This window comes from Mustela nigripes, chromosome 10 (genome assembly GCF_022355385.1).
Source record: "Mustela nigripes isolate SB6536 chromosome 10, MUSNIG.SB6536, whole genome shotgun sequence".
In the NCBI taxonomy this organism is placed as follows: domain Eukaryota; kingdom Metazoa; phylum Chordata; class Mammalia; order Carnivora; family Mustelidae; genus Mustela; species Mustela nigripes.
This window is the reverse complement of record NC_081566.1, coordinates 4,786,391-4,810,052: the sequence shown is the minus strand read 5'-3', so window position 1 is coordinate 4,810,052 and position 23,662 is coordinate 4,786,391. Positions and strand designations below refer to the sequence as shown.

Here is a 23,662-nt window from a genome sequence, read left to right as displayed (position 1 = left end):
TATTTCATACTTTCTCTGATTTATGCTGTAATCATAAAAGTATTTTCCACTTTCCACAAACTGCTTCTCTTTGCAATATGCCTAATATTCACTTTCCATAAAATTAAGTTGATATATCATTTCATATTGCTGATATCAAAATAGACTTTCCCCTCCTTCTTTCTTTGAATATCTGTTGAGTGTCTCCTGGGGAGCTCAGAGAGACCTATTTGCCTATAAAAGAAACAGAATCCTGCCTTAAACGCCCCCTCCCCTGCAGCCCCTGGATTTACTCTGTATCCAGTAAATATTTGTCAATCTGGACTTGACGTTCTAAATCATTTCATCATTTATTGCCGTGCTCAGCGGTAAGGAGTGCCCATCTATTGGTAGAATACTCTTACTTTCCAAGTTCTGAGTCCTACCCACCCCTGACCTCAAGGGAAGGAACAATCTATTTCAATCTATTCATTTCTTCATTCACACAAAAATTATGTAAGGGGAAAAGGAAAAGCGGAAGGAAGGGGGAAAAGTCAGGATACTCTTCTGCTTCTTATCTGTTATGCTTAAAATTAATCATGCAAATGTTTACTAAATTTGCCTCGAGGGATGAACTGAGAAAAGGATCCTAAGGCTGTCTAGCAGTGTCTGCTAAGGGGGATGCGCAATATTTATTAGAATGTGATGTGCTAAAACCAGAGGATCTCACTCCTTTATTGCTTCATGACCGCCGTCCTCTGTTTTCTTCTTGACTCTTTTTCGTCTCAGGAACGGTCTGGGTGCACCTTTATACACACGCGTCTATGTGTCCGACGGTTCCGCGCTTCGTTACCCAGGGACGAGCCCATGAGCAATTAAGTCCGACGTTTTCCTCAAATCTCTTCTATGGTCTGAGAGACGTCTCAGGGAAGGGACAGAGGAACTCCTACCTCAACGGATGATGATCTTTATCTCCATCAGTGACCCACAATTTGGTTACTGGTGCAATGAGAAATGAAGAAATTAGCACACTTGTATGACTGTCATTTCACAGTCACTCAAATCAGAACTGGAATGCCACAAAAACAACTCCCTGTTCGCCCAGAGAAAAAAAAAGAAAGAAAGTAAAGGGGAAATTCAGATTAGTCACAGAGAAGTTCCCCCGCCTGCCTGCAGAAGCTGCGGTGTTAAAACTGAGAGAGTGCGTTGTGCCCTCTCAATCGCCTCTTCTCTCGGGCCCTGGGACCTCTGTGCGTTTTCTCCCTGATAAGCTTTGTTCCCTTCATCTCCTTCCTTGTGGAGAAGAGGTCAGTCTCCCTCAGGCTCCCCTTTGCCACAGTTTTCCTCTTCCTCGCATCCAAACCGTGAAGATGGAAGGGGTCCAGCCCCTGGACGAGAATGTGCGAAACGCACCAGGGCGAAGACTCCAGAAGAACAAGCTATTGCTGGTGGCAGCCGTGATCCAGGGGCTGGGGCTGCTCCTGTGTTTCACCTACATCTGCCTGCACTTCTACGCTTCCCAGGTAAGACGGAAGCTCCCCGGGCGCCTTCCCAGTCCCTTACCCCCACTCCTGCTGAGGCAGCTCCAGCAAGCTCCAGGAACTTGGAAATCATCTGGTGCCCAAACTGGTCATCGCCCCCCAGCCTGCCCCTCAGAAACTGGAGAGTGTGGTCAAACACCCTCCTGTCTCTCCTTTCCTCCCTTCTCTTCAGGAGGGGCAGAGGTGGGGCACAGGAGAGGTAGGTAGGGCAAGGGCATTGCTTCTGGTTTCTTCTCCCCCTCCTTCTCCTTGCCATGCAGGAAATCTGGTATTGCTTTATGAGCTCTCACTCTGAAACCTGGAATCACTGATAGACGTGCTTTAGCCAGATTCTGCTACTAAGCATCTGATCAGGGAATTTATGAAAAAGGAAATACGAGAGGGACCTGTTCCACTTTCCCACTGTATTCATAAACCCCACAGGCGATTTGCTGCTGGAAGAATGCCGAAGGCACCGGTACTAAGTCCTTTCAATAGCTCATCTATGGGTTCTAAGGCCAGAGAGGTGTGTGTTCACATGTGTGTCTGCATATGGCCAAAGAGCTGCCCTGATAACTTAATCAGAGATTTTTTTTTTTTTCACTCTCTCTCTGCCAGTCACAACTTATAGACACCACTTTGCCTTTTTCCACTTTTTCCAGTACGTTATGTAGTGGGTGATTATCTTTCTAAGTACTTCTCCCACTTAATGAAGATGTTCTTTCTCTTTTTCCTTCTCTTTGTTCTGGTTCTTTCTACATTTTTTTTTTTTCTTATTTACTTGTTCATATCTACAAACATTTTTTGGTCTTTAAGGATGTTTCAGCTGCAGGAGATTCCACTGAAGAGAAAATAAATGTAGAGTCTTCCCACATTCCCTTGGTGGGGCCAGTCTGAGAGTTCGTTTTCTTGGCAGGTCATTTTAGGTTACAAAAGTCTCTCTCTGGTAAAGGTGAGACAAGGGGAACTTGAATCTCTGATAGCCGTGTCAGAGACTGGGTACCTCAAATGAGACCAGGAGAAGATAAGCAGAGTCCTAACCAATGCCTGGGCTTGTCTTTGTCTACAGGAAGTCGGGGTTTTTGGTGCACGGAGGCTGGTGGGAGTGTGGTTGTGTTCAGTGTACAGCGCAGAGGGCTCATGTTCCTAAATTCCAAACGTGTAGCTGGTGTCGTGTCAGGTCTGCAGACCGGTGAGCACAACAACGCGCCAGTGCTCTCTTGGTCTTGTCACCTGCCTCCTCCCCTGTGCAGAGCCCCTTGGATGAAACGAGCGTAGGCGACTGGGGGAGGGGTGGGCAGAGGAGTAACGTGTCCATGGCAGGATGCCCAAGACAGAGACCGGAATTAGGCTTTTCTGAGAAGAAAACAAAGAGAACGACCCAAAATAGAACAGCTGAGTGCGTTCACCAGGTCTGGGAGCCCTGAGCGCGTTTTTTCAGACAACCACAGTGTACATATTTCCTCACACTGTGGGGTGACAGAAAGACAGGGCCGATGACCCAGTCAAGACTCAACAGTTGCCCTGGGGCTCCGAGCAGGACAGAGGAAAAGGTGGAACAGAGAAGCAGCGGGTGGCGGGTCCGCCCGAGACTGTGAGCACCTAATTGATGCTGAGAAGGAGAGAAGTCCTTTCTGGCAAGTCACCCAGGGACTCTGTGACAAAGCCTGGAGGGAAAGCTGACTGAGGGCTTCCAGGATGCTAGAATTCACTGAGCCCATCTCTGGGAGAGGATCAGCCTTCTCTGGTCCTGGCGCAGAAATGGAAGCAAAGAAACAGGAGGTATGTTAGATCCACTTGCTCAAGAAATGTGCTCTCATATATTCGGGGTACAAAATTTGGGGGGCACAGATATTTGAAATTCTTCACCGCACATCACCTTTAATGTTTTTTCTTATTTCTTCGCTAGACTGTCATAGCTAACGTCATTTATTGTACTGTTGTAGGACCCAGGGCAGCACAATGGGGCCTTATGTGTCATCTCATGAGGTCTGTCGGGGGGAGGCCAGCATAGACGGGTCATGTGTGTTCGCCCTGGAGTTTGATCAAATGGGGTGCTGGGGGCAGTTTGTGTGTGGGGGCGAGGGGTGCAGTGTAGCTGATAGAAAGGGGACCTAGACTGGTAGCCTTCCTAAACTCAGTGATAAGATTGGAATTTTGGTTGAAGGAAGGGGTAGTTGGTGATATAAATCCAATGTTTATTTTACAAAACATAATATTCCAGTGATGTGTCTGAGGGGTGAAACTGAGCTTAAATGCTGATCATTTGTCCAGCTGGATCTCTTTTATTGTAGGAAAATGTATTCGGAGAATAATCATCATTTTTCCTAATTTCCCAGATTTAACTTTTAGCTTTATAAAATAACTGCCTCCATATAGAGCTCTGTAAAACAAACAAACAAAAAACAACAATACAGATGTAGCTTTTAAAGATTTTTTCTTTATTTATCTGACAGAGATTACAAGTAGGCAGAGAGGCAGGCAGAGAGAGAGGGAGAAGCAGGTTCCCCGCTGAGCAGAGAGCCCGATGCGGGGCTCGATCCCAGGACCCTGGGATCATGACCTGAGCCGAAGGCAGAGGCTTAACCCACTGAGCCACCCAGGTGCCCCCAGATGTAGCTTTTAAACTGCATTTGACAGTGGACTTTCCCTTCAATGAAGTTTATTTAGTAAACTTTGTTTTCTCACAACTCTGCTAAGTTGTATTGACTTATGTGAAAAGCAGAAGTCTTCGTTTTTGAGATACTAGAAAAAAGATAGGTCTTACCCTCTCCTCCTTGTAACTTCCCTCTTTGGGCCTTGATTTACTCATTTTAACACAAGGCAGTTGGATCACATGATCAGAAAGAACTCTCCCAGCTCAATATGCAGTGAGTATGTAGTTTATATATATAAATTTGTAGAACGGTTATGAGAATTTGAGAAATACAAAATATAAGTAAATAGACCTTTGTGTCTAAGCTTATGAATTTCCTGCTTAAGAAGGGACTGGAGCACAAGTATTTGTAATCTGTACCTACTTATATACCACACGCTTCTCTGCATCACCTGTTCTGGGCTAGGGAAATGTCTTATTTTGAAAGGGGAAAGAAGTGTCTGTCCTAGAAGTATATTGAGGATACAAGTTATAAAACCAAGTGTTTCTTTCACCAGAACCAATACACACTGTTTGGATATTTACTGGGACTGCCATTAAAGTACGAGGCTCCCAGATGGACCTGTATTGTCAGCTGGGAACAATGGCAGAAAAGAGCTGACCTATAATATGCAAAGCTTTTGTAGATTATATCCACATGGGGCCCAGTCGGTTAAGCTTCTGCCTGCAGCTCAGGCTATGATCCCAGGGTCCTGGGATTGAGCCTCCTGTTGGGCTCCCTGCTAGGTGGAGAGTCTGCTTCTCTCTCTCCACACACCCCCCCACCCCTGCTCGCTCTCTCTCTTGCTATCTCTCTCTCCTAAATAAACAAATAAAATCTTAAAAAAAGAAAAAGAAAAAAAAATTATATCTGCGTGCCTCAGGGCTTTTGATGCTTTCCCAAGGTTTGTACCACCTTTAACATAGCACTTAATATATGTGAGGGCTTTTGGCGATAATTCTTTAGCAAATCCCATAGTGAAAGGTTTATACTCTTACCACTTTAACTGCTGGAAAGGACAGAATGGGGGTAGTTGGAGAGTGAGTGATCTCTTCTGTACCAGTGATGCCCAGAATTAGAATTCATAGTTTTCCAACAAAGTTTCAGGCAGTAACTTGATTTTTTTATTCGCATCAATTAGGAAGAAAAAGAGGTGTTTTTGTCTGAAGAAATCTTGTCTCAGATTAGCTCAGTTTAAATGCATCCCCATGTAAACGAACACATTTTTTAGAAATTCTTTTTTTAAATGACAGACATGCAAATAAGTGATTTCCAATACATCTGAGTTTTTCATGAGCAATTCTGTGAGAGTAAAAAAGAAACGTCTGAAGTGTTGAACTAAACTTGTCATTAATTATTTTCAGGTCCTCAGGGGGAAGTACTAATAAAAAACCCAAGAGAATCTTTGGATTTTTGAGCAGGCATCGGACATAGTCTATTTACAGATAAAACCCCAGAAACTCAGAGATGGTAGAAGGTGGGGGAGCAGGTAGTGCTTCAGCTAATACTAGAAGGAGGAGTGGAAAGTCTTTCAATGGACAAGACAGGTGGTGGCCTCGGACAGGGGCAGAAGGCTTCCTCGGTAGAACCGCAATTTGTTCAGAGTGGTTGAAGTTGAGTGTTCATAGGGGAAAGTGGCAAAAGGTGAGGCTGAAAACCTAGGCGGGGACAGATCACAAAAGGTCTTGTGACTCATGCTAAAGAGCACACTTCCCTCTACTCTATGCAAAAGAGAATGCAGGACAAATTACTAAAATTGTTGCTTCTCCAAATTTCGCTTCTCTCCTGTGGTCTACCTATTGGCAAGTGAGAGAGTGAGTCACATCTCTTGCAGCACTAGGGGGCACCACAGTAAAACGAACCATTCTCGGCTTTCCCGTTTTCTGCAAGAGCGCCTGCTCGTTTCCTGAGGGCTTCGGATTACCGGATTAGAAAGTTTTTCTCAGGAACCAAGTGCTGATCCACGTGTGAGAGAATGAACACTTGGGGGGGGGGGGGGCGGCGCGGGGCCCGAAGTTCACTATTTACACAGCGATCGATGACCAATGTCGGTACATGTCCTGACCCATGTACTCAAAATAGGACAGAGTAATGTGGCCGGAGACCAGGCTGGAAAATGCCACATATGTTTACGGATATAGAAACACACACACACACACACACACACACACACACACACACACAGGAGGTTTGGGAAGTGAGCAAAGGGGTCTCAGTATAGCCCCAGGAGTGTAGTGTCCCAGGTCCTCTGCTGTGATCTCAGCCCCTAGCTACAAGCGCGGGGTAGACCCAGCCTTGCCCAGGGCCGCTCACCCTGCCCTTCCAATTCGACGACTTCTCAGAGCAATTACTCTCGTGCCCTTTACTCTTAGAGAAACCGCAGTTTTCCAGCCTTTTCAGGGATTCTTTACTCATGGAAAACGAATGTTAGACTGGAGGTAGCTAGGTTAGGGGAAGCATGTACGATGTTTTTACGTTATATTTCGTGAGTTAAAGGAAACAAGAGAAGCACGGAGTAGAGAGGTTGTTCCCGAGTCACAGGTGAAGCTTGTGGTCCTGGCTTCCTAGAGCTGTGTGTTGTCTGAAGTCCCCACACTTCTGCTAGCCAAACTTTTTCAAGTGAAAGAATGAAAACACTTCCTTATAGGACAAGACAAAACCTCTCAAACTTCTGAAGGAGCTGTTGGGGTAAAGACAACAGTGTGCTGGGCCAGGAACCAGAGGACTTGTCCAGTCCGGCCTTCCAACTCCCTGACCCTGGGAAAATTCTGTGACATTCGCAGACTGTCCATTTAGTCGTTTCCAAAGCTGGCACTTGGCTTGCGTGAGGAGCGAGTGCTGTGGTATCGAGCTCTGCAAATGCCGAGACTACGATGATTCCTGGACCCGCTTCCGTAGCCAGAGGAAGGACCACTAGAATGTCACTCTGTGGCACTTCTACACCTGGACAAACACCCCGTAACTCAAACCTCAGAAACCGTATCATAGTCAAGGTTGACCTTAACTTCACGAAGCTTGACTTTGCTACTGAAATTTATACGATTAAAAACAAACAAACGAATCCTTGTAATAATTCCAGCATTTTTGAACGCAGATTTCTAAGAGCTCATGACTGCGTGAGAGCGGAAAGGAAGGACGCAGGGGAGAACTTCTGAAGGTGCGCGGGGTTACTAGCGCTAGTGGCCGACAGGCGTCCACAGACCTAACTTACACACTTAGAACATGGCCTATTCCATCCCCCCAGGCCCCTCCCATCTGATGTATTTCATCCAATTCTCCAATGACTTGGTTGCCGAAATGGGTAGAAAATTATGTCTAGAAAAGGCATGTTGTCTTGTTCACAATACTGAAAACACTGGGGAGCTGATTAGCGTAATTAAAAATTATTTTTCTGGGGCACCTGGATGGCTCAGTGGGTTAAGCCTCTGCCTTCGGCTCAGGTCATGATCTCGGGGTCCTGGAATCGAGCCCCATATCGGGCTCTCTGCTTGGCGGGGAGTCTGCTTCTCCCTCTCTCTCTGCTTTCCTTTCTGCCTATCTGTGATCTCTATCAAATAAATAAATAAAATCTTTAAAAAAATTATTTTTCCTTTCAGCAGACCCATTCTAAAATGTACCTTAGGTGGGCTGTAAATTTGTAGAAATCAGTCTAGCTTGGCTAACATGTAAATGCTACTGAAGAACACACTCTGACAGAAAAATAACCGAACACTCAAGCCTACTGCTCACAGCACTAATGTAATAAGTGCCTGTGGATAGAAAACCATTGCCCAAGCGTTGCCCTGTATCTGTGGAGAAGGGAGGGTCCTGTGTGTAGACCACGGACCCTCAGGGCTGGGCTTCTCTGTAGCTAGAGCTAGGGCACAGGCCTAGAGAACCACAGAAACCATCAAAGATCTGGATGAAAACGACAATATCACAAAACACAAGCAAGCAGCACGGCCGACAGTCATTGAGGGCAAACATAAAAACCTGTTGGGTTATAAAGTAAGTTGTAAAACACATTTTATAGTTCAGTGATACAAAATATATTTTGAGTTACTTGTGTGTTGGGTGCCTAATGTTTTCAGCTTCCAACGCCCTGAAAGGTCGTAACTTGACCTTGTATCTGATGAAGACTGGGAACTCAAAGCTCTTTTGGGGGGAGAACAGAGGGGTGTCACTCCTGCTGTTACTTGCAATAACAGCCCCTCGTCTTGCAGATTTTCCCCCTACTTTTGTCCTCTCTAATTCATTATAACTTTGGAGGAAGTTAGGTGTTCAGTTTTGCAATGAGGAAATTTGAGGCATGAGAGACTTCCCTAGGCTTATGTAGAAAAGTCAGGGTTAGAAATTAAGACTGGAGGGGCAGGGCGCCTGGGTGGCTCAGTGGGTTTAGCATCTGCCTTTGGCTCAGGTCATGATCTCAGGGTCCTGGGGTTGAGCCCCACATTCGAGTCCCTCCGCATCTAGCTCCCTGCTCAGTGGGGAGTCTGCTTTTCCTTCTGCATCTGCCTCTCTACCTGCTTGTGTTTGCTCTCTCTCTCTCAAACAAATAAATAAAATCTAAAAAAAAAAAAAAAAAAAAAAAATTAAGACTAGGTCTAAATTCTAGTCCTGGTCATGACTCCATGACCCTAAGCTTTAAATATTTTGTCTGCCTGTTTTAAAATTTGTTTCCTTTTCTGACGTCAGTAGTTTTTGAAGAAAAATTAAGGGAAGTATTTACAACCTGGTATCGAGGAAGAAGATTCTTTTTCAGAGGAGAGTTAAATCTACTTATGCAGATGTTGGTAACATGATCAATGAAGCTTTCCAGTCACGTAATAGCTTACAGGTTATTTTTATAAGTTGGAGTATTGCATATGTGGTCTATTCATAGACAAGAAAGAGGACCTCAATTTGGGCACTAACTCATTATTTCTCTGAGCCTTATTTTCTCTCTTTCATTGCTACTTTTTTTAAAATAATGAGATTCAACTGCATAATCTCCCTGCACCTTTCTAGTCCATCACACTCTGAATTGAATACTTAGTTTAATGTGAAAGTGTGATTTGTTCACTATTTCAAATACCTATTCCACAATGGATTTGTTTTTTAGGGTGGCCATAGTAAATTACCATCACCTAGGTGTCTTAACAGAAATTTGTTCTCTCACAGTTCTGGAGGGTAGAAGTCCAAAATCACAGTGCTGGCAGGGCCACTCTCCCTGTGCAGGCTCTCGAGAAGACTCCCTCCTTGGCTCTTTCCAGCTTCCAGTGGCTCCTAGCGGTCGCTGGTGTTTCTCCGCTTATAGGTGCGTGACCCCAAGCTCTACCTCCCTTTTTGCCTGATCATCTCCTTGTGTGTATCACGGTGTCCTCTCTTCTTGCTTGAAGGACACCAGTCATACTGAATTTAGGGTCCGCCCGAATCTAGTTGGCCTCATGTTAACTTAATTAACTACATCTGTGAAGACCCTATTTCCAAATGGAGTCACTTTCTGAGGTGCCAGGTGGACACGAACGCGGGGCACTTGTTCAACTCATTATGAACTACTTGTTCGCTTACTTGTTTAGCAATATCTGCGGAGGGACGCTTACCTGTCAGACACAGAGGAAGCGGTGGTTTGCAACATATGGTCTTCCTCGCCCTCCCAGATTTTCCGACACAGCGGGGAAACAAGAGGGTTAAAGAAGCAGTTGCACCGTGTGTGAGAAGCACTGGATAGCCAAGTGGGGTACAGTAAGAAATTTCACTAAGAGGTTTCAGAGAAAGTTATTTACCTGCTTCAATACCTGTTTTTTTTTTTTTAAAGATTTTTATTTTATTTATTTGACAGAGAGAAATCACAAGTAGATGGAGAGGCAGGCAGAGAGAGAGAGAGAGGGAAGCAGGCTCCCTGCTGAGCAGAGAGCCCGATGTGGGACTCGATCCCAGGACCCTGGGATCATGACCTGAGCCGAAGGCAGCGGCTTAACCCACTGAGCCACCCAGGCGCCCCAATACCTGGTTTCTTGACGGCGATTACAAAGCAAGTATACTTTTCTTTTGCCTTAGGTGCTTTGTTTCTCTACCACTTATTTGCAGAAAGTCTTTCATTTTCTTTTTTAAAAATTTTTTGAGTGTAGTTGGCCCACAATGTTACATTCATTTAGGTGTACCACATAGTGATTCGACTTCTCTATACATTTGCTAGGCTCACCACCCGTCCCCAAACAATGTGACTACAGTATCACTGACTACCTCCCCTATGCTGGGCCTTTTAGTCCACTGACTTATTCATTCCGTAACTGAAAGCCGGTCCTCCTACTCCCCTTCACCCATTTTTCCCAGCCCCCTACATCCATCAGCTTGTTCTCTGGATTCATCGCTCTGATTCTGCTTGTGTTTATTCATTTTTTTTTTTTTTTTTTTTAGATTCCACATATGGTATGGTGTTTGTCTTTCTCTGCCCAACTTATTTCACTTAGTGTAGTACTCTCTAGGTGTATCCACGTCCTTTTGTTTAAAAGATTTTATTTATTTATTTGAAAGGGAGAGAGAGAAAAAACACAGAGGGAGAGTGAGACAGAGAAGCAGACTCCCCCGTGAGAAGAGAGCCCGAGGTGGGGCTCAATTCCAGGACCTGGAGATCAGGACCTGAGCTGAAGGCAGACTAAGCCACACAGGGGTCCCAGATTTCATCCTTTTTATGGTGACATAATATTCCACTATCTACATCTATGCCAATGCTTGTGATTCTATCTATTATCTATCCATCCATCTACCTATCTTCATACCAGATCTTAGAAAGGCTTTAATTTAAAATTTCATTGTCACTGTCACCACCATCATCATCACACTGATGAATGTTACCAGCCACCAATCTCAGTTTGCACCAGAATACAGGTTGAGGATCATTTAGGCTCATGCAACTGAGGCTAAGAGCTTCACTGCACAGACAGCACTAGAGGTATTTTTGTTTGTTCACTAACCATCAGAGGGAGCCACTTGGGGAGGAGGCCTGTTGTTTTTATTATAGTAGAAGGATTTACAGTGTTGAGAAGATCTTCTGTTCAAAAGGTCTTCTTATCACCCAGTCTCTTGGGATTTCTCTTTTGAATGTTGTGATTGGCCTGCTCTGGGACATGAAGTGTCTGTAGGCACTGCGTGGTCCGTCCATGGTGTGAAGAAGTACTTTTTATTCTACACCGTTCATTCTACCAGTTTAACTGAGGTTGGACATCAAGATGAGGAAATTAGAAACTGAGGAAGGGAAAGGACCTGTTCTGGCTTAAGACAAGACCCAGGTGTTCCTATTCCCAGATCAATGCCTTATCTGCTCTACTAGGTTGCCCTCCCAAAGCTTTTTGTACAGCAAGTGAGAAGGGGAATGAGTGACTTCAAATAGAGATTGATTGTAATAATTTTGCAACTCCCTTTGTACTCAAGGATGAATAGGGCCATTTCCAAAAAACCCTGAGCAATGTAGAGTTGGCTAGAGCCTGTGTCCGATATTACATGATTATGGAGTCTCATGCTAAGGTCTGGGCATTGTCTAAGGGGATAAGTTCCACCTTAGCTCAGCAAACATTTATTGATAAGTCATTATGTCTGAGGCATGGTAAGACTTATGAAAATGCAGCTGCGGGGCGCCTGGGTGGCTCAGTGGTTTATTTAGGCCTCTGCCTTCGGCTCAGGTCATGATCTCAGGGTCCAGGGATCCAGCCCCGCATCGGGCTCTCTGCTCAGCGGGGAGCCTGCTTCCCCCTCTCTCTCTCTGCCTGCCTCTCTGCCTACTTGTGATCTCTGTCTGTCAAATAAATAAATAAAAATATTTTTTAAAAAAAGGAAAAAACAAAAAGAAAATGCAGCTGGTACATTGTAATGGACCCTTCCAGCTGCTTAGAGACTAAGCTGCTAACGAGGATATTATAGTGGAGACTTCACTCAGTCACTGTGGTGAGGAAGGGAGCTCTTGGAAATGAGCTGGCAGACCCTCTGTCAGTGTACTCTAAGGACTTTCCAGTGTGGAAAGGGAAGCCCAGATACAAGGAAATCTTTCCCTTGAGGATATAAAGAACTGGTCGCATTAGGTCAATCAGATCATTGTGAAAGTGTGCTCAGGTCACATGGATGCTTTTGCTTTTTCATTTGGTTGTTAACCTGAATACCTAGATTCCTCTCAGGAATTTGTTAATTGCTAAGCATTCAGGACCCCGAAACCACAGTTTCTGTTCTCTGAGATAGAAAGGAGAGGGTTAGTAAGTGCCTCTTGGAGGGATATCCATTACTAAGCAAACCTGACAGGACGAGTGGAGGGGGTTACAGAGAGCAGGCTACATTTAGAGCCCGGAATGGGCTGTGTAGGAGAGACAGATCATAGCACAAAGGTGCCCGCGGCCACGGGAATGCCGAAAGAGAGAGTTTGGATGACAATTAAAATGGCTTTTCTTTGTGTTCATTAAAGCCCAAAAGCCTATTCAAAGAAGTTTTCAAAGTCACACATTTTCCTCTTTAAAAAATATGCCTTTTGGAATAAGTTTTTCTGCACGGAGAAGCCTCTTTGGCCAAAGAACCAGATTTTGCCCATTCTTCTCATTTTTTTCCCCTCTGAGTGACAGAGGTGGGCCCCTGGCAAGGCGGCTGTTTCTCTGAGGACACAGAAGTGCCCGGGGCGCGGGTCCGCCTGCCCAGCCTGCTGGGAGGAGTGAAGTGCCCAAACGCCCGCATTTCCGGAGGCTCCCTGCTGCGTACCCTGACAGCTCGCGGGGTTCTACTCTCAAGATCTCGGGGGCCTCTTCTCTCCACTGAAGGTTGGGAACGGGCGGCTCACATCCCCGTGGAGGCGGCGTGGTGAGCTGGGGAGTCCCGTTCAGAGGTCTGTGTCCCCACCGCGCCACGCGGGATGCGGGACCCAGGGGGAAGGGCAAGGCCCGCGGCGCACGCAGAGCTTCCTGCCTCCACCTCTGATGAGCGTCATTCCCTCCGGCCGCAGACGCCCCTCTCAAGGACAACTGCCAAATGAGTACAGAGTTGGCGGCCTCATGCCACATCCCAGTGAGTCAGAGTTAGAAACTCACACTCCGAAGCTGAGCTCTTTAAATAAGCGTCACCTTTTTGGAAACATGGCACACAGTGCCGGGGAAGCTCTAGACACCCGACATACCCCCACCATGTGTTCGGCAAGTCAGTACGCAAGATGCTAAGAGAGTCCAGGAAAGGTCCAAATTCTGGCTCTTCTTTGCAGCACCTGCTTGCTGCCTACTTTATACTTACTCACGGGCCCCTGCTCCTCGCCAGGACAATTGTACCTAATCAGAGCTGAGCTAAAAGTTCTGCCAACCTGTACTATGCAGAAGCCTTGTAGAATTGGCTGAAGAGCTTTTTTTTTTTCCCCCCTGAAGAACCTCTGGATATTTTGAGATATATCTGAATATTTTAACAACTATTTAAAACCTAATATGTTAGTCTTGATCAATACTGATGATGAAAATAATTCCAATTAATCTTGGACCATCAGACATTATTTTCATAGGGTTTCTCTCTCTCTCTCTCTCTCTCTCTCTCTCTAAGATGGTATAGGATAAGAGAAGGGTTATTATCAGGAACTTGGAGTTCAACCAAACTCAAGTTAAAACCTGTTTATTCGTGAGCAAGTTCTTAACAGCATTGATTCTCATTTTCCTATCTGCAAAACATGGGTAATTATTATTCATACTTACGAAGATTATTTTGCACAGCGAATGAGGTAATGAATCTGAGAAAGAATAACCTAGTGCACGGCATGTTGAATTTTTATTTTTTCTTGAATGCCAAGAATGGTCTCATTCCTAGACCTTCCTTCCACAGAATCTCTTTTGCTTCTCTGGTTCCTTTTCCTCTTTCAGGGCCCCTGTCATGTCTTTCCTTCTTGAGCTGCCAAAGCCTGCAGTGATTTTTTCTTTTCTTTTCTTTTTTTTTGTTCTCTGGAACCTTATGGGATATACTGTCTATTGATTATTAGTTAAGGTTTCATGTAGAGGAAGGGTTTTGTTTCCTCAACTGGCATATAAGTTTGTTAAAATACGAACTGTCTGTTCTCTTCCTCTCTGTGCCCAGAGTTGACTCTAATGCCTGCCGTACAATAGATACTCTGTAATTGCCGATGCTGTGTCAAACCACCAAATAATATGGCAATCAGATTATTCAATCAATTACTGAATAATTCAGCAGAAAAAACATTTCTTGTTTGCAGCAAGGAGATGATTTCTTTTATACTCATGCTTCCGAGACCAGTTCATTCGAACACCAGGATTGGACTTTCTCGGATGCACTGGCCCTACACTCACCTTTGAGAATGACGTGGGCTCTTCAGATTTTCCAGATTAAAGAATCTTTATTCTACAGCTTGTTCTTATGTGGAAGCTCTCTGGGACCTTTGATATTTTCCCATTTCTTTTAGTATTTGGAGAGGATCTGAGGATTTTGCTTTTCAAGATATTAAAAAGACCATGTTTATTTGCATGTGGGTAAAATAAGTATCTCTGATTGTTTTCTGGTAATCTTTCTCATGAAGCCCAGATCCTTTTCTTTGGGCTACAGAGAGCCAGAGAGCGAACATTTCAGGGACGTTGGTAGTCTTTATTCAGTATTTTATTAATTCCTTGATTCTGTCGTCATACATGAGGCTTGACTGATGTTGCACAGAATAAATTAAGAATGTGATATGGATCTTGTCTTCCATGTGCACCCAGGAATAATAGCTGACACCTGTCAACTCCTTTCACTGTTCCAGGCCACATACTGAAGACTCACAAAACATGAGCTTATTCAGTCTTCACAACAATGCTCTAAGATATAGATCTTACCATTTCCACTCTGAAAATCAGCAAGGTGGTACCGTTTACTAGGGTCACACACTTAAATAGTCTTGTAGAGCAGATGAGACTTCTATCCAGTGTAGAATGGAAGTCAGTAGAGTGTTTTTATTTTATTTCATTTTTTAAATTTTAGGATTCACTCTTGGTGTTGTACATTTTATGGCTTTTAACAATTGAATAATGGCATGTAGCCACCATTACAGCATCACAAAGAATAGTCTCACTGCTCTGAAACTTTTTTACTCTACGTATTCATCTCTCCCTTCTCCCTAACTCCTAGAAATTACTGATCTGTAGCTGTCTCTGTGGTTTTGTCTTTTTCAGAATGTTTAATGCGTAGAATCATACAGTATGTAGCCCCTTCAGATTGGCTTCTTTTACTTAGTCATATGTATTTAAGATTCTTCCACCTTGGGACACCTGGGTGGCTCAGTGGGTTGAGCCTCTGCCTTCGGCTCAGGTCATGATCCCACAGTCCTGGGATCGAGCCCTGCATCGGGCTCTCTGCTCAGCGGGGAGCCTGCTTCCCCCTCTCTCTCTGCCTGCCTCTCTGCCTACTTGTGATCTCTGTCTGTCAAATAAATAAATAAAATCTTAAAAAGAAAAAAAAGGATACCTCCACCTCTTTTCATGGTTTGATGGGCTTATTTCTTTTTAGCGCTGAATGACAGCGCAGTGGCTGGACGGATCACAGTGTGTTTACCCATTCGCTTACTGAAGAACATCTTAGATGCTTCCAAGTTTTAACAATAATGAACAAAACTGCTATAAACATCCATGTGAAGATAGTGACTTTTAAACACTTGCTATGGAGGTGCAGAAGCTAAAAATCAGGGATCTGATTTAGGCTTTGAAGGTGGTGATCTTTTGATGAGTAGATGCGGCTGGAGGGCCATTCTTGGCAGAGAGAATGAGGAAAGCGAGTATTTTTCAAAGGCTTTTGCCAGACTAACTGTTGGGGGCGTTCACGTGTTATCTTACTTAAACTTTACAGTCATCTGAAATAGTCCAATAGTAATATTATGCCTTATTTTCACAGAGCTAAAAACTAATGATCAGAACTAGTATATAATGCTTCCAGACTGTTTTTCTGGAGCAGAAAGGTGCCCAGCATGGCACTGTGAGGCTCTCCTCCAGAAGGGAGTGGGTCCATGCCCTGCCAGATACTTTAGGATTTGTTGTTTTGAATCTCAACCACTAGCTGGAGATAAAATACAGGAGAACTGTGACCCTGGGCATGTTGATGGCTGGGCACAGACAAGTTGAGGGCAGGGATCTAACGAAAACTGGGACACAGAAGAGATTGTTCATTTTTCCATGAGGGCCTCCTGAACAGCGAAGCTATGAGTTTCCCTCCCTGGGGCGAGAGGGTGGGGTAATGCCATTTTCCACACCCCTTCCCCTAGCACGGCTGAACTTTAGCATGAAACACAGCACCTCCAGTAGAAGCTGGAGTTACTTACACCAAACCTTGCCCCTCTGCACCTCATGGGGCATCTTTATTAGGGCAGGTCTGTGAGCCAGCACAGTGGACCTCTCCATCAGAAGACCAACACAGGCCCCCTATATGGACCAAGTCTCCTGATCACGGAATACTCCAAAGCATCAGCTTCAGTTAATGGATATAGGCAACATGCTAAACGGAAAAAATATGCAGGCAAGAATACTTTATTTAGCAAGGTTGTCATTCAGAATAGAAGGAGATATAGTCTCTAAGACAATAAAGAACTAAGGAGTTTGTGAACAGTAAACAGTTCTGCAAGAAATATTAAAGGGAGCAAGAGAGACCAAAAGCAACAAAGACTGGAAAGGAACAGATACAATCTATAGGAATAGTGATTTTACAGGTAATACAATGGCACTAAATTCATATCAATAATTACTCTGAATGTAAATGGACTCAATGTTTTAATCAACAGACATAAGGTATCAGAATGGATTAAAAAAAAAAAAAGACCCATCAATATGCTGCTTAAAAGAGACTCATTTTAGACCCCAAAACACCTCCAGATTGAAAGTGATGGGGTGGAGAACCATCTATCATGCTAATGGACATCAAAAGAAAGCTGGACTAACCATACTTATACCAGACAAACTAGATTTTAAACCAAAGACTGTCATAAGAGATGAAGAAGGGCATTATATCATAATAAAGGGGTCTATGCAACAAGAATATCTAATAATTGTAAGTACTTATGTCCCCAAATTGGGAGCAGCCAAATATATAAATCAATTGATAACAAACTTAAAGAAACTAATTGATAATAATACAATAATAGCAGGGGACTTTCATGTCCCACTTACAGCTATGGACAGACCATCTGAGCAGAAGCTCAACAAGAAAACAATAGCTTTGAATGATACAGTGGATTAGACGGACATAACACTTAAAGAAGAATTAATACCTAATCTTTGAAGCTGTTCCCAAAAACAGAAAGGGAAGGAAAACTTCCAAACTCATCCTAGGAAGCCAGGACATTTCTCCAAAGAAGGCATACAAATGGTTAACAGATACATGATACCACCTCACACCTGAATGGTTAAAATTAACAACTCAGGAGAAAGGGGAACTCTTGCAAAGCTGGTGGGAATGCAAACTGGTACAGCCACCCTGGAAAACAGCATAGAGGTTCCTCAGAAAGTTAAAAATAGAGCTACCCTATGACCCAGCAATTGTGCTACTAGGTATTTATCCCAAAGATACAAATGTAGTGACCAAAGGGGCACCTGCATCCCAGTGTTTATAACAACAATGTCCAAAATAGCCAAACTGCGGAAAGAGCCAATATGTCTATAGACAGATGAATTAAGAAGATATGGTATGTACAATGGACTATTACTCAGCCATCAAAAAGAATGAAATCTTGCCATTTGCAAGAACATGGGTAGAATTAGAGTATATGATGCCACACGAAGTAAGTCCGTCAGAGAAAGACAAGTATCACATGATTTCACTCATATGTGGAGTTTAAGGAACCAAACAGGTGAACATGGGGGAAGGGAAGAAAAAAAAAACAAAACAAGCAGGGAGAGGGAGGCAGACCATAAAAGACTCATAATTAGAGAGAACAAACTGAGCATTTCTGGAGGGGTGGTAGGTGGTAACTTGAATTAAAAAAAAAAAAAAAAGATTGTGCATAGTACTGTTTTGTATCAAAGAGAAAGAAAGAGAGAGAGAAAGAAAAGAATATATAAAGTTTCCAAATGCACAAAGCTAGGCAAGTCACAATTTCAACTGAGTCTGACTCCTAAGTCTGTGATCTCTGCCTCATCCTACCCGGCTCAGCAAAAAGATGACAGAAAACAGCTGGTGAGAGCCTAAGACACAGACAGGATATGTGTGGCTCTAAAGCTTGACAAGGAGGTAGGAGCCAGGCCACGGCAGGTCTGGAACTGGGCACTGTGGAGGGGTTTCAGGGCAGTGGGGTAGTGAGTGTGAAGTAATCAAATATGGAGGCTGAAGGAAAAAGTTGTGGAAGGGCAGGGAGCAAGAGAAAGGAAGGGTCGCCTTATTTTATTTCACAACATTGCCTGGATTTGATGGTACTGATGTCATGAGAGGCTTCTGAGAATCCATAAACGTCTAATGCTGGGCAAGCTTCAGCAGAGGGAATAGGAAGGCTGAGTCTGGAGTTCTGTTAGATCTACCCCAGAGAGGAAGTCACGTGCACTTTCCTTCCTCCCTCTCAGCGTTGCGGTCTCAGAGAATGTCCTCTTGATGACTACCGACCCTGCTCCACCAGGGTACTTCAAAACATTCAGAAATGTCTTTGATTTGCAGGGACCTTTTCGAGATTTTGCAGAGTCAGTCAAATTAAATCATGAGGACTTTTAGATCTGAGAGCTAGATGTAAGTTTGGATGAAGAGGCTTCCTGTTTTCTTCTTTTATTACAATTGACCTAGAATTACAAGTTTTAAAAGCCAAATCTTGGACAGTTAATGCTGGAAGGGATGCCTGGAAATTTCTGAAAATGAAAAAACTGACTTCTAGGGAAGTTATGAAATTTGCCCAAGATGCCTGTGAACCAGCCTGGCCGACTTTAGCACTGAAGTTGCCGTGTGCTGAGCCCTGTGCTCGGTGTGCTATTCCACACGCTGCTTCCGACTTTCATTACGTGGCCACTCGTGCTGGGCCCAACCAGCTGGAGAGGGGTGGGGGGCATGTATCTACCCAGGGGATTATGGTGATAGTGTAATATGCCCTTTGAGAGGCTCTCTTCCAGAACATTGCCTTAGGCACGACGGACCCAGATTCCAGCATCGCAAACAGTTCACGGAGGGGACAGAACCGTACCCCCTCGAGCTCTCGTGTCGTCCCAAGTCAACACCTCTCTCCATGGGCTCACCACTGAATTTAAATGGCCTCTGGGGTTCACCCCCTGGCAGGCTCAGAAAGGCTCTCTCTTCTTCCTAGGCTGCCTGCTGTTTCAGCTTGGTAAGGTTTGTGATTTGACTTAGAAGGGCAGTAGGGGATTCCTCTTCTGTGTGGGCAGCGCCGGTGGAATCCGCTTGGCTGCAGCCACTGTGCGCCAGGAGAGTGGGAAGCTGGGGTTCCACACCCCAGGGTATGAAAATAAATCCCTCCCTGTACCTTTGATCACAATGTCTTGCCAAAAATAACCTGTGAGGAGAGATGTTCTTGGCAGGAGTAATAGGTGGTGCTTTTTGGTTTTGGTTTTGGTTTTAATTTCCTTTTTTCGTGGGTAACACAGCGTATGGTGAAAAATTTTAAAAATGTGAAAAAGTAGATCATGAAAAGTAAGCATCCTCCCACTTCTGACCTCAGGCTTCCAATTCCACTTCCCAGAGGCAACATTTATGAGCTGTCTTGTGGGTATTCCTTCAGATATAGTCAAGGCCCACACATGCATTATTAATATTTTTTAACATGAATGGTGATATACTTTATGTATGATTCTGCCTTTATTTCCACTTCATGTATTTTGGAATTTGCTCCCTATGGAACTGCTTTGTTCTTTTAGCCGTTAGATTACTGGAGATATCTGACCTATCAGCTTTCTTTAGTACTTTACTTCTCTCTTGCTGCTGAGCACCCACTTGGTTCAAGTTAGGTTTTTCAAGTCATTAAACAGAAGAGGAGGAGACATTAGAAATATATGCACTCATTGGGGCGCCTGGGTGGCTCAGTGGGTTAGAGCCTCTGCCTTTGGCTCCAGTTGTGATCCCAGGTTCCTGGGATCGAGCCCCGCATCAGGTTCTCTGCTCAGCGGGGAGCCTGCTTCCTCCTCCTCTCTCTCTCTGCCTGCCTCTCTGCCTACTTGTGATCTCTCTCTGTCGAATAAATAAATAAAATCTTTAAAAAAAAAAAAAAAGAAATATATGCTCTCAAATCTACTGAACTCTGCATGATTAGACCAGTTCCTATTGCCCATATGACCTGAAAATACAACAGTCTTACTCCCAGGTTGCAGTGAAAGAACAAGCAGCCAGGAAGCTTCCGGAATTCACTCCCGGTACACTCTGTGGTCTTGTGGCCATGATGGATTGATTGGTCACAGCCTTGCTCATGAGGGGATCTCTATGACTGAATGGATTTCTCAAGATGACTATTAAATGCTCCATTATCCAAAATGGGAAAATGGGGCTCGGAGAGCCAAAACAGTATACCAGAGAAGAGTCTGGCAGAGGTGGACACAGATCTTAGATGATAGCATGACAGAGCAGAATATTCCTAATTTACCTGAGGAGATGTTATAGAAAATAAGGGGGCGGTAGAAAGTCTGAGTCTAATCTTCGTAGAAAACACGCCATGTCTTCTCAAGTCATTCCTCTACAGTCCTGCATTTTTGCTTAATAGAATATGACTTGTCAATTTCATTTGTTTGCTTTTTCCCCTAAATAGATATCCTTTTTCCTCCTTCAGGTGCCACCTCAGTATCCTCCAATTCAAAGTATCAGAGTACAATTTACCAGTAAGTATTGTTTAACTGATTCATGTTTTTAAAAGAATCTTCCTTCTAGTCTCTTAATTTCTTCCAAAAACAGAATCTCTCCTTACCCTTTGGGAAGCACAAAATCCTGCAATTGTTAGAGCCTGCGTGCCGTTTTCATTAGGTACATAAAGGTGTATAGAGAAGACAAGAGAGTAATTAGTTACCAGAGATGTGGTTGTCACTGTATTGATCACGTTATGTGCCTCTCTCTTACCCCTTCCAGGAACCCTCTGAGTAGGAATTATTCTCATTTTTCAGGAAAGAAAACTAAGGCTTCACTTCTTACAAGGCTGTCTGACCGTATGACACATTATTTCCCACTAAATCAATTACAGGACAAGATTTTGTCTTAAGGAGAGTGGGGGGCAGGCGTGTCTTGGACATGAAGACAAGGTGATCTTCTAACTACCAGGAGAGCATTATTTGGATCCACGATTAATATTAGGACAATCACCAGTAGTTTCTATATGGATATTCATTTATTTATTACATTCTTCTGAGTCTGAAGGGAAGTGTATCTTGCCTTCCACTAGCAACCCTCATTTTCAATTCAACTTAATCCCCCCGGGGCCTGGTGCAAAGTAGAATTAAATGAATTATGTCCAGTAGTGGAGCCCTGTTCTTTCCTATCACTAAGGGTCATGGGCAAAAATGGGGAATCCGAGATGTGGTTGCTTGGCCATTCAGGATGATATTGTGAGGTAGAAAAAGAAATTTAGTCTTTTTGCTTTGCGCTTAGAATGGCCCCATAAAAGCTACCAAAGCCTCCTTTACCCTCATGTTTTCCCCCCTGTGGTGGCAACTCTTCCCAAGTCATTTGTCAGGAAAAACTAGCAATAAGATAAAATGGAGAAGCAGGTCTGTGTTCCTGAGCTCTTTCTCTGGCATCTTACTGAGCAGAACTGAGCCCACAGACATTCTGTGCATAATGCTTACTAAACTTAAGTGACTGCTGGCAAAGGCCAGTCATCCAGTCCCAAGGCATATGAAAAATTTGCATTTCACGGTCAGGTGGAGAGAGGTTAGAGAAGCGGTAACAAGCTTTGTGTGAGGTGGTGTGCAGGATCTGGGCAAGGGGCCTCTTGCTACCCTTTGCCCTAGTCTATCTGTTGAAAAAGAAAAGAAGCACCGAAATGACCAGCCCTTCCTGGTTTTGTGAAAAATCGGGGAAACCTCGGAGTTCCATTTCCCGGCCCTGGTCTGTCGTGCCTACGGCCGGTTGCTGTGAACTCTCTGTTTCTGAATCCTACCCGTACCTGAAACTCTCTGGGCCACTAGTATTATCAGCTGTGCCTTGTCTTCCATTCCACAGCAGAAGCAGGCTCCACCCCTCACTCAGAAACACAATGCTCTCTTTCTTACTTTCCTTTCAAAACCTCTCCCTATCACCATCTCAGGCTTGTAGATGGATTAGAAGGTTGCCCAGTGCTGAGCTAAGGAATCTTTTTTTTTTTTTCCTTCTTGCCCTCCCCTCCTTAGGGTGTGAGAATGAGAAAGGTTGCATCATCACATCCCCAAACAACGAAGAAACCATGAAGGTGCAAGATAATTCGATCATTATCAACTGCGACGGGTTTTACCTCATCTCCCTGAAGGGCTACTTCTCCGAGGAGCTCAGCCTCAGCCTTTATTACCGGAAGGGTCGGAAACCTCTGTTCTCTCTGAGCAAGGTCACATCTGTGGACTCCATTGGAGTGGCTTACCTGGCTTTCAAGGACAAAGTCTACTTTAACGTGACCACTCACAGTACCTCCTACAAAGACATTCAGGTGAATGGTGGGGAATTGATTCTCATTCATCAAAATCCTGGTGGATTCTGTGCCTACTGAGGACCCAAGGGCTGCTCCTGAGCCAGACACCAGCACGAACAACGAACTGGGGTTGGACAGGACTTTGATTCTTCCTTGGGAGTGAAGTCCTAGCTTAGCCCCTATATATGGCCACACGGGATGTGACCAGAATCAAATCCCCCAACTCAGGGATATTTAAAACTTATTTTTATGTACCAATTAACTTTATTTATCCTTATGTCTTCTAAATCACCTACCCCTCGTCCCTTATGGTTGCTTCAAGCCTACTAGGTGCCTCTACAAGAGTGAAAAAATAGGTGCCTCTTCCTCAAGGCACATTATATCTACTGGTCAGGAAACTGTCATAATAAACTTTCTTTATTGAAAAAGACACTTGATTACCATTTGCTGGAAATTTGACACTGGCTTTGTGAAAATGAAGAGGACCCAGGAAGGGGCTCTGAATTGGCCAAAGGTGGTGTGGACTAACGGTTGGCAGCCAAAACGGTCTCTCCAAGATGAAATTAGTTGCGGTTTGTGTAGTGTCTAATACCTCTCCCATTTGTTGGAGTTCAAATGGAAAATCATCTTGAGAACAGCTGGCAGGACTTGAAGACAACCAGCTGAGAAATACTCTGCTCTGGGCTTTTTCTTTTTTCCTCGCCACTTTGCTTGCTTTCTCTGCCTCCACTGTTCTTAATAGAAATTTCCCTTCAAAGAATCATCCTGGTGATGTGATGCTGTGAAAAATCTGATCACTGACTTCAGGAAAACTGAGGGAGAGTTTTCTAAACTGGGAGAGTGAGATAATTTATTGTTGAGGGTTATCTTTATGGCATGGGAGAGCAGTGAAACTGGACAGCTCGGGGTAAAAATCAGTAAGAATTTTGGTGGTCTGGAATTTTGGTTCTTTGCTACCGCCAGCCAAACCAACACACATGCATTTTCCTGCTTATACTGAGATACGCACTCAGCCCTATTTCGTGTATGTGTATACTGCG

The 23,662-nt window shown here is 44.2% G+C and overlaps 1 protein-coding gene across 1 annotated transcript; it reads left to right on the top strand.

Annotated features, from left to right (window-relative positions):
* The first annotated feature begins 994 nt into the window (after nt 1-994).
* TNFSF4 (TNF superfamily member 4) lies at nt 995-23,358 on the top strand. Its single transcript, XM_059413987.1, is given in 6 exon segments — nt 995-1,066; nt 1,068-1,234; nt 1,236-1,267; nt 1,270-1,481; nt 20,802-20,850; nt 22,351-23,358. Coding segments are annotated over 6 exon segments (882 nt in total). The 3' UTR covers nt 22,701-23,358.
* The last annotated feature ends 304 nt before the right edge of the window (nt 23,359-23,662 follow it).